We start from the raw sequence: 10,930 nt of genomic DNA, 5'->3' as shown, positions 1-10,930 counted from the left end.
CGTTGCGGAGCACAGGCTCCGGACGCTCAGGCTCAGCGGCCATGGCTCACGGGCCCAGCTGCTCCGCGGCATGTGGGATCTTCCCGGACCGGGGCACGAACCCGTGTCCCCTGCATCGGCAGGCGGACTCTCAACCACTGCGCCACCAGGGAAGCCCCACATTTTGACAAGTATATTTTTAAAATACCAAATCCCTGTAGATAAGCCTGCAGTGATGCTGCTTCCCTTACGCATTAGGGATCCCACTGCAAATTGTTTCCAATCTTTGGAAAACCATTTGGCAATATGTATACAGAACAATATAAATGTTCAAATTCTCTTAAGGGAATTTCTTTTGAATAAACAATTTAAAAGAAGAAAAAGAGGGGACTTCCCTGGTGGTCCAGTGGGTAAGACTCTGAGCTCCCAGTGCAGGAGACCTGGGTTTGACCCCTGGTCAGGGAACTAGATCCTGCATGCATGCCGCAACAAAGAGTTTGCATACTGCAACTGAGAAATCCTCATGCCGCAACTAAAGATCCCACGTGCTGCAACTAAAGATCCCGCATGTCTCAACAAAGACACGGTGCAGCCTAAATAAGTAAATAAATATTTTAAAAAAGAAAAGACATCTGCAAATATATGTTCATCTCAGAGTTATCAATGCTACAAAAAATGAAAATAATCTCAATGTCTAAAACAGGCAAATGATTATATATGACTTTCTATTGATAAAAAAAAAGTATGCTGAAATTCTAATTACAAAGACTAGGTAGCAACATTGGAGAACAGTTTTAGCACAGAAAAATAATGAAAATGTGTATAATTAGAATTATTGCTATGTTAAAATATGTATAAGCATGAATAAAAACTAGAAGAGAAGACGGAGAAAAAAAGACATGATAGATTAGTGGGAATATGGAAGAATATTTCTTTCTCTGTTAATTCAATATTTAATGATAAATATGTTCTAACATAAATCAACATTTAATAAACTGTATAGAGGGGTGTGCATGCAAAGGTAGTGATTCTTAGCTTTGCCTGCACATTAAAAATGTCTCCTGAAGATCGCAGAAAAAATATTAAGACCAGCCCCACCTCCAAAAATTCTACTTCTGTTGGTCTGCTGTAGGTCACATGCATCAGTATTAAAAAAAAAATAGCCAAAGCTAACAGTCCAGGAAATCTTAACATGTAGCAGCTGCTCAGAGCTGTTTGGCTAGATTGTCGCTTCCAGCTCTGGTTTTTCTAGCTCCACCCCACCCTACTGCAGAGACAAGGAAACTGAAGCCAGAGAGGGCTCCTGACTGGCCCAGAGTTACACTTTCACTCGGTCTGACTGACATTAGAATCCAGGATCTCTTTTTCCACTACACCATCAGGGGTTGGCTGAGCCACTGGAATTCAGCGAAGATGCTATTTTCCTCTCTTACTCCTCTGGTGTGCAAGAAGCAAAACAGAGGGGAACCGTGGGGAGAGTGGCAGCCTCACCATTGCCTCCTCACTCCAGCACCACCTCCTTCCTCCCCTGGGAAGGTCCACCCAACTGAGGTGACTCAAGTCCACCCCTGCCTTGCACCCTTCCCATCCCTCACTCTCAGCACATGGACTGGGAATCAAAGGGCTTGGTATCCAAACCAGGGGCCCAGAGACCTGGAAACCATACCGGGTGACATCTGTCACATTTGTGGGGGGGGACTTTGAGGCCAGGAGAGGAGACGCTGGTAGCTGACATGGGGAAGGGTTGGGTCACAGTCCTGGGGCTGGGATGGAGCTTGCTTCAGTACTTGGTGGTGATAGGAGGAAGGGTGGGAATCTGAGCCAAGTTCTGGGTAGGATTCTCACCTGAGCCAGGGGTTCCTGAAGGATCTGTAAGAAGGCACATTGGGTGGTTGGATAAATGGATGGATGAGTGGTAGTGTAAATGGAACTCAGGAGGGAAATGAACATGGCCATTCATGAAGCAAGTTTTCCTTTTGTTAAAATTAAAGAAATAGTGTGGCATCTGTCTGGGTCAGAGACAGTAAAAAAGAAAGAAGGAAGAGAGGGAGAGAAGGAGAGAGGGAAGAAGGGAAGAAGAGTGGGAAAGAGGGAGGGAGGGGGATAAGGAACAAGAAAGGAATTTCCAGGCTATTCATGTCCTTAGAAATGCACTTGCCTACTATTCTTCACCAATCCATATGCCCTCACCTTCTTCAAGAATAATTCCCTGATTACCTTATACCATTCTCTCTGCCTTGCACTCACCTGTACCTGTGGCATATTGCCTTACAAGTTATCTTTATTAATATATTGCATATATATCTTGTCTTCCTTAGGCTTAGAATTCCACAGGTGCTAGGAATTTGAACCCGCCTCCCTCTAATCTGCTTTCCTTAATTCATCCAATCAACATCTATGGAGGCCCTACTGTGTGCCAGGCACTTCATTAGTTGCTAGGGCTATAGAGCCGAACAAGGCACAGGCCTTGCCCTCAATGTTCTCAGATATGAATAGGGGAGACAGATAAGGAAACTGGCCACTACTAAACCCAGTGAAATAGTGCTGTCTATGAAAGGGGGCACAAAGTGAGCTCCGGAGCTTTGCTACCCAAAACGGGAGCCATGGACCAGCAGCATCAGCATTGTCTGCAAAGAGATCGGAAATGCAGAATCTAGGTCCCACCCAAGACCTATTGCATCAGGGTCTGCTTTTGAAATAAGATCCCCAGGTGATTCATGCCCACAGTAAGGTCTGAGGAGCACTGCTTTGGAAGCACACAGGAGGGCCCTCAGATGCATCCTTAGGAGGGGGAGGGGACTCACAGAGGCTTCCCAAGGAATTGACTTCTACATGAAGACCTGAAGAAGGAGACTAAATTGTCCCAAGTCCACCGCTCAACTTTCACCCTCTTCCTACAACAGCACAGCACGTTAGGCTCTCCTCCCCAAGAGGAATCCCATACAAAGAAGCCCCTTCTTACTGTTGGACCAAATGTCTCTCAAGGACCTCAAATGAGAGACAAGGAGCTTCTGGGGGAGCACAGGCTTCTAGAAATCCTGAGCCACAGCCCCATTGGTGCTACCACCACTGCTCCACCCCCACCCGTCCTGGCTCTCCCCACCCTCAACCCCCCACCCCCAGGTTACTCACTCTTGGTCCACCAGGTGGACAGGGGAGAACAGGATGATGGGGTCCTTGGGAGGCTGGTAGATCACACATCAGTACAGTCCTGTGTCCTCCACTCGAAGGTTGGTCATTTGGACGTGCAGCATGCTCTCACTGGGGACGTCTTTTAGGAAGTACCTCCCCACCTGGACTTGACTAACTCCCCCGAGACTCTCTCTGTGATTGCCAGCGTCTGGACCTCCCCTTTATCTTTCAGACTCTGCCAAGCCTTCCGGCTGTTGGAATCCGTGTCGTGGGTGATGGGACAGTCCACTTTCAAGGTCTGCCCCTCTGCTAGAGTACACTTTTCCTCGGGCAGTTCAGATGCAGCTTGGATTTCTGTAAGCAGAGAATTAGAGTTAGGCTCTGTGAGGAATAGCTTTTCTCTCTTTGGGAAAAAAAAAAAAGAGGAGCCACCTCTTTTACTTGTTCAATCACCCAATTTTCAGACAAGATCCTCAAGGTGTCCCGAGAAGATGCAACTTTCCCTGCAAGTTAGCACTAGACCCCAGATCTTATCACTGTGAGTAGTTTTATGGAGTTTTGTTTGTTTGTTTGTTTTTACTACAAGAGCTAGACTGCATATGGTTTGTGCAAATCAACTTTTATAAATGATTGTTTTTGAGAGGAAGAAATCGCCTGAATAAAGACAGAGCTTGGGATGCATGCTAAGACCATGAGTAACAGGGGCATGATGGGAGGGAAAGATTATAGAGGAAGGATGTGCAGGGTGCAGAGTGGATGTGAAGACATGCTACTAGCAGAGAGTGATTCCACTGAACAGCTAGAGGAACTTCATCTAAGTCAGGGGAGAGAGATCAGTTCGAGAGACTATTGGAAAAACGGTGAGGAAGCCATCTCAAGGACATGGTGGACATTGATGTCTGGCTGTGTGGTTCTCCCCTCTCCCTTCCTTGGGTATCAGAGCACCTCTTTCTCAGGGTGCTCATCTTTCTCATCCTATGTAGCTTTACTGATGGGGCTGAGCCTATTCTCCAGGATGGACACACAGACACAGGTTTAGCCAATCAAAGAAGTTCATCATCCTGGCCATGCTGATTGGCCTAGAAATGGGCACATGACTGAGGCTGGGCCAATCAGAATCCTCCCTGAGACTGCTGCCGCTATTGAGAAAAAAGCTCTTTCTGGCTGTGTTGATTGGTCAGTGGGATGTGAAACTTCAATTGCTACACTTCCACTGTGAGGAAATAGTCTGCCTGAGAATGAGGCCAAGCAGAGGCAAAGAAAGAAAGGGAAAAAGAGAGAGAGACAGACAGAGACCTGGCAACATTATCTGAGGCAGGAACTCAGCTGTGCTCCAAACCAGCACCCCTCATACTTCCTAGCTGTCTGAGCCAAGAAATCCCCCCTCCTATTTTTATTTTAGTTGGGTTTATGTTGCTTGCATCCAAAAGAGTTCTAAATATTATAGGATGTCAAGGAGTCACAGCAGTGGTCCTCTACTGGGGACAATTTTCCCCCTGGGGACATGGGGCAATGCTTGGAGACGTTTCTGTTGTTATAACTAGGAGCAGGGGGGTGCAAATGGCATCGAATGGGTAGAGGCCAGGGATGCTGGTGAACATCCTCCAATGCACAGGACGGCCGCCATGACAAAAATGTATCCCACCCAAAATGTCAACAGTGCTGAGGCTGAGAACCCTTGGATTACAGGGACAGAAGTTTTAATCACACTCTAGGATGTTGAACCTAGAACTGGAATGACTTTCTGGTCTGGTCTAATGGAGCCTTGCTGATGGGAGGGCCAAGTCAAACGGGAGTAAGAAGATCCAGGTCTGTGTTTTCAGCAGGACACATCAGGGCTCTATAACTTTACTGAGAGACTACAGTATATCCACCCAGGCCTGGGATACCTTTCTCCATGGAATACCAAATAATGGGCTAGACAGTAATGCTGGGTCAAACTACCTACCACTACCAAGGTCAGGCTACCACTACCTACAACTATTGCTGCTATTATTAACCTGAATATTTGTGTCCCCCCAAAATTCATATGTTGAAATCCTAATCTCCAAGGTGATGGTATTAGGAGGTGGGGGTCTTTGGGAGATGATTAAGTCATGAGGGCTCTGCCCTCAGGAATGGGATTAGTGCCTTTTTTTTTTTTGAGTGCTCAAGAATTTTATTTTATTTATTTTTCTATACAGCAGGTTCTTATTAGTTATCCATTTTATACATATTAGTGTATACATGTCAATCCCAATCTCCCAATTCAGCACACCACCACCACCACCCGCCGCTGCTTTCCCCCCTTGATGTCCATACGTTTGTTCTCTACATCTGTGTCTCAGTTTCTGCCCTGCAAACCGGTTCATCTGTACCATCTTTCTAGGTTCCACGTATATGCGTTAATATATGATATTTGTTTTTCTCTTTCTGACTTACTTCATTGTGTACGACAGTCTCTAGATTCATCCACGTCTCTACAAATGACCCAATTCCGTTTCTTTTTATGGCTGAGTAATATTCTGTTGTATATATGTGCCACATCTTCTTTATCCATTCATCTGTCAATGGACATTTAGGTTGGTTCCACGTCCTGGCTATTGTAAATAGTGCTGCAATGAACATTGTGGTACATGTCTCTTTTTGAATTATGGTTTTCTCAGGGTATATGCCCAGTAGTGGGATTGCTGGGTCGTATGGTAGTTCTATTTTTAGTTTTTTAAGTAACCTCCATACTATTCTCCATAGTGGCTGTATCAATTTACATTCCCACCAACAGTGCAGAAGGGTTCCCTGTTCACCACACCCTTTCCAGCCTTTATTGTTTCTAGATATTTTGATAATGGCCATTCTGACCAGCGTGAGGTGATACCTCATTGTAGTTTTGATTTGCATTTCTCTAATAATTAGTGATGTTGAGCATCTTTTCATGTGCCTTTTGGCCATCTGTATGTCTTCCTTGGTGAAATGTCTATTTAGGTCTTCTGCCCATTTTTTAACTGGACTGTTTGTTTTTTTGATATTGAGCTCCATGGGCTGTTTGTATATTTTGGAGATAATCCTTTGTTTGTTGTTTCATTTGCAAATATTTTCTCCCATTCTGAGGGTTGTCTTTTTGTCTTGTTTGTAGTATCTTTGCTTTGCAAAAGCTTTTAAGTTTCATTAGGTCTCATTTGTTTATTTTTGAGCAGGGGAAGGAGGAGGGAATTCAGGATGTGAAGTTCATTCACTCCCTGTTCCATGCCTTCTCCTCCATCACACCCTCTTCCTGGCCCAGGTTCCTTTTCATTCCTTGAAGTCTCTCCTTCCCACTAGAGTCTGTCCCAGATAAAATATGAGAGTTCTGAGCCATTTCCTGGGGCCTGGAGCTGGTGACTAACCTGGAACAATGACCTGGAACCACTCCTTTACCCCGGGTTTTGTTCTTATACTCGCCTTCCTGGGAAGAAACTGGTATTTCACAACTATCTGGCCCTGCACTCCCCACACCACCCAGGAGCCTAGGAAACAAGCCCTCAGCTCAGGCTAACTAATGAGTTCATGTGTCTTTACATCACAGGTTTATTTACATCATAGGTGGTAGGAGTGCACAGTTGAGTAATTTGAGTTCAGATTGTTAGGGAAATCTACATTTTCCATTTCGAGAGGTTATGCAGGAGCTAGGAAGATAAAAAGAGAGAGAAGATGGAATTTGAATTTTATGAAAACAAGGTAGTAAAAAAAGGGATCTTAGGAGAAAGAGTTAAAAACAAACTTTCAACTTAGAGTTTCCAAAGCCTGGTCACCTGAGTATCTAACTCTGGAATTCCCAAACTAATCTTCACCTTAGAATCACCTGGGCGGTGTGAGAAGATGCCAATGCCCACGCCAGACCCAGACCAATGAAATGATCCCAGTGGGGTGGGACCAGGCATCAGTGTTTTTTGTTTTTGTTTCTGTTTTTGTTCTGTTTTTTGTTTTTTTAAACATCTTTATTGGAGTATAATTGCTTTACAATGATGTGTTAGTTTCTGCTTTATAACAAAGTGAATCAGTTATACATATACATATGTCCCCATATTTCTTCCCTCTTGCGTCTCCCTCCTTCCCACCCTCCCTATCCCACCCTTCTAGGTGGTCGCAAAGCACCGAGCTGATCTCCCTGTGCTATTCGGCAGCTTCCCACTAGCTATCTATTTTTACCACTGGTCCAATCTGATTTCCACAAAATCCTTGTGAAGCAGTTGTCACTATCCCCTTTCACGGTGAGGAAACTGAGGCACAGGGAGTCTCGTTGATTCTCTTAAGGTTTCCCAGTGAATTAGTGGAATCACCAGGGCCCAGGCCTCCGAGCTCAGAGCTCCTTCTCATGCCGGTACCTCCCCGGGCCGGACAAGGAGCTCAGCCGGGGCTGGTCTGCAGCAGAGCAGGGGAGCGCCAGGGAGCCTGGGGTGCGCTTGGCGTGATGGACGGGCTGCCCTGCCCCCTGCTGGCCAAAGAGCGCTACGACAGCCATCGCGCGCACACGTGTGTGTGTGTGTGTGTGTGTGTGTGTGTGTGTGTGTGAACAGCGCCGCAGCTTCCCACCGATCCCTCCTCCCAGCAGGGTCCCAAGATCACCTTCTCCCCACACCCTACTCCCTGTGGCCCTCCGTCCTTCCGACTTGCTCTTTGCTATGTGACAAGGGGTCCTCCCTTCGCCACAGACAGTGAGCGCTTGGAAGGTGGGGTCACCATTTCTCTGAGCTGTGGTCTCCCCACCAGTGTCAATGGGGTGAGCATCCTTCATGCAGAGCCGAGGTATCAGAGCCCCCATGGGTGCAGACTCTGTTGAATATCTGTGCCTTTGTTGGAAGCTCAGTGGGATCTCTGGGAATAGAAGCTGCAGAAAGAGAACGCCCAAAATCAGTCTCTGTCCCCAATTCTGAGATCCATCTCCTCTTCACAGGTGCAGCTCCCCCAGGAGGAGCTGGGGGCAGGTGGCTCTGTGGGAACTGGGCTCTGGGAGGTGCCTGGGAAATGGGGGCACTCAGGGTCACTGCCAGGAGTGGCATAGTCTGTGGCCCTGTTAGAGGAAACAGCCCAGGATGGCCCCTGTACCCACTCTGTTGACCTAGGGAGTACCTGTAACTTCTTCCTCCAAGATTCAGGACATGAGAGGAATCTGGGAGAAGCTGAGACCACAGTAGTCCCAGGAGGGCTGAGGAAAGGCAGCTCCACCTGCCGTTCCTCCCTCTTAGTAAGGCTGCAGGGACAGAGGGGACTCAATTTCCCCGTCTGTAAAATAGGAATATTACACTGTCTCTCCCATCAAGTCCGTGAGGTCCATACCTCTGGCTAGACTTCCGGTGGCCTTCCCTTAGATGTTTTTTTTCTGGAGTCTTCCTGCCTGGGGCCCTCTGCTCTGGTCCCCCACAGAGGAGTGTGCTCAGGACCAGATCTTCTGAACTTCTTCTTTCTCAATACCTCTCCACCCCCAAACACACACACACACACACACACACACACACAAACGATCAGACTGAGTCAGGGCTCTTTCCACTCCTCCATGCTCCTTCTAAAGCTCACCATTAATTCTGTGACCTCCAGAGACCAGGTACAGGAGGTACAGCCCACACTGCAGGGAGGGAGTCCAGTTGGGTGACTCTTGCTGTCAACCAGGTGGAAGGAGATAAGACCTGGGCAAGGCAGCAAGGATTCCAGAAACTGGGAAGACCGGAAAAAGGATTCTAGAAACTGAAAAAGATTTCCTTAAGGAAACTGAGTATTTGAAAGCAATTTTGAAGTTCGACACAAATTGGGACAGACCTGAAGCTCTAACACAATTGATTCAAATTGCATATTTATCAAAATTTTCCAATATTCTACGCCAGAGGAACATACAAATACTTGAAGGGGGGTTTCTTTAATTAGATAATTTTATTTGTTTTTTTTTAATTTTTCCATCTTGACCATTGCAAGGGTTTAAACCATTTGCATGGGGAACCCTGAGCAGTCATTTAAAAAACCAGAATTGCCCGTGACTTTGACTCCAACAAGCACGTGAGTTCCTTGTCTCTCAAGGCTGCCATCTGCTGAGGGGCACTGTCCCCTCTGGTCCCAGATTGTGGACCTTGTGCCCCCCATGCCCCCACTGTCACCTCCTCTCACTCAGGATACCTGGACAGCACAGGACGCACCTGAGGACTGGGGATACCTGGACAGCACAGGACGCACCTGAGGACTCGGGATACCTGGACAGCACAGGACGCACCTGAGGACTCGGGATACCTGGACAGCACAGGACGCACCTGAGGACTGGGGACAAGGCCAGGCTCAAGTCAGAGGCTCTTTAAGGTACTTGGAAAGATTCCCCAGGGCCTGGGGCAGGGCCTAGTGACACTCCTGCTCCACTGTGGAGATCCTGGCCGCAGACTTCTCTTCCTCTGCCAGGCAGAATCCAGCAGACCACTGTAGGGGAGGAAGAATTTTCCTCTACCCTTCTAGGTTCTTTTTGGCTGATCTAATAATTAAATTGACAGAAGCCAGATCAACAAGAGAAAACAATCAAATTTGACTTCATACGTATGGGAACTCCAAAGACATGAGGTTCAAAGAAGTGACCAAAGCAGGCAGCTTTTATACCTTTTAGACAAAGAAACAATTAGTTGTGAAGGTTTGACAAAACAAAGGGGTTTGGGCTTGAGGTTGCAAATAATGAAGAAGTAACAAAGTTTGCTTCTACAGCTTTCTCAGCCTTGAACTCCCTGTCTCTGGCAATAAGCATGCTTCCTATCCTCCTGCTACGGGGAGGGTACCTTCACATGGGAGATTAATTTCCTGCTGTCAGGGAGACAAAGGCCAGTCAGAGTGTTCTTCTTGTACCAGCTGTTTCCCAAGTAACTTTCATTCAAAATGGTCATACCAAAGTGGCATATTTTGGGGTGGCCTGCCCTGAACCCCATCACTACTGACCGTGCCCTTCACCAGCCCCTCTTCTGGTCATCAAGGGCCCCAGTCCCCATGACACTTCCTGGTTTCAAGTTTGTCTAAAGCCCCTCTCTGCTGGCTATCTCCTGAGCACTGTGTTCTCACTGGTTCTCCTGTGCTTTTATTCAATTTAAACCTTCTTCTTGGACTTTCAGACAAGGCTGTCACCTCGGCGGGGTGTCCTGCCCTGGGGCTGTCACCACTCACCCCTCCTGCACTGGCCTCCGGGAGCACAGGCTCCTGGGTCCTCTGCAAATGCCCATTTTCCCCATCCCACCTCCTTTACCATTTAAAATATAACACAATATAACATTTAAAACATTATCTTCATTACACAGTGACATCTGAAATTATGTACATAAAGATTCTTTTTTTTTTTCTTTTTTTGGCTGTATTGGGTCTTCGTTGCCACACATGGGCTTTCTCTAGTTGCGGCCAGCGGGGGCTACTCTTCGTTGCAGTGCACGGGCTTCTCATTGTAGTGGCTTCTCTTGTTGCAGAGCATGGGCTCTAGGTGCGCGGGCTTCAGTCGTTGCAGCGCGCGGGCTCTGTAGTTGTGGCTCACAGGCTCTAGAGCCCAGACTCAGTAGTTGTGGCGCACGGGCTTACTTGCTCCGTGGCATGTGGGATCTTCCTGGACCAGGGATCGAACCTATGTCCCCTGCATTGGCAGGTGGATCCTCAACCACTGCACCACCAGGGAAGTCCCCATGTACATAAAGATTCTTTCTTAAAAACAAGCACCACAGTAGTAAACAGATAAAGTTCCCTTCTCCACTCCTTCCCCCAACACTAACCAAGCTCCTTCCCTCAAAAGGTACCCCCATTGTTTGATGAATGTGTAACTTTCCAGACAATTTCTGGGTTTCTACAGCTACAGGCTTGCATG

At 47.1% G+C, this 10,930-nt stretch overlaps 1 protein-coding gene across 1 annotated transcript; it reads right to left on the bottom strand.

Annotated features, from left to right (window-relative positions):
- Nucleotides 1-1,349: 1,349 nt before the first annotated feature.
- TREM1 (triggering receptor expressed on myeloid cells 1) lies at nucleotides 1,350-7,588 on the bottom strand. The gene is given in 8 exon segments (XM_060111445.1): nucleotides 1,350-1,416; nucleotides 1,646-1,674; nucleotides 1,676-1,848; nucleotides 2,705-2,760; nucleotides 3,112-3,299; nucleotides 3,302-3,465; nucleotides 6,474-6,532; nucleotides 7,452-7,588. Coding segments are annotated over 8 exon segments (873 nt in total).
- Between the last annotated feature and the right edge of the window lie 3,342 nt (nucleotides 7,589-10,930).

This window comes from Mesoplodon densirostris, chromosome 10 (assembly GCF_025265405.1).
Source record: "Mesoplodon densirostris isolate mMesDen1 chromosome 10, mMesDen1 primary haplotype, whole genome shotgun sequence".
Taxonomy (NCBI): Eukaryota; Metazoa; Chordata; class Mammalia; order Artiodactyla; family Ziphiidae; genus Mesoplodon; species Mesoplodon densirostris.
The sequence above is the reverse complement of the archived record's forward strand: the minus strand, read 5'-3'. Positions and strand labels throughout refer to the sequence as shown.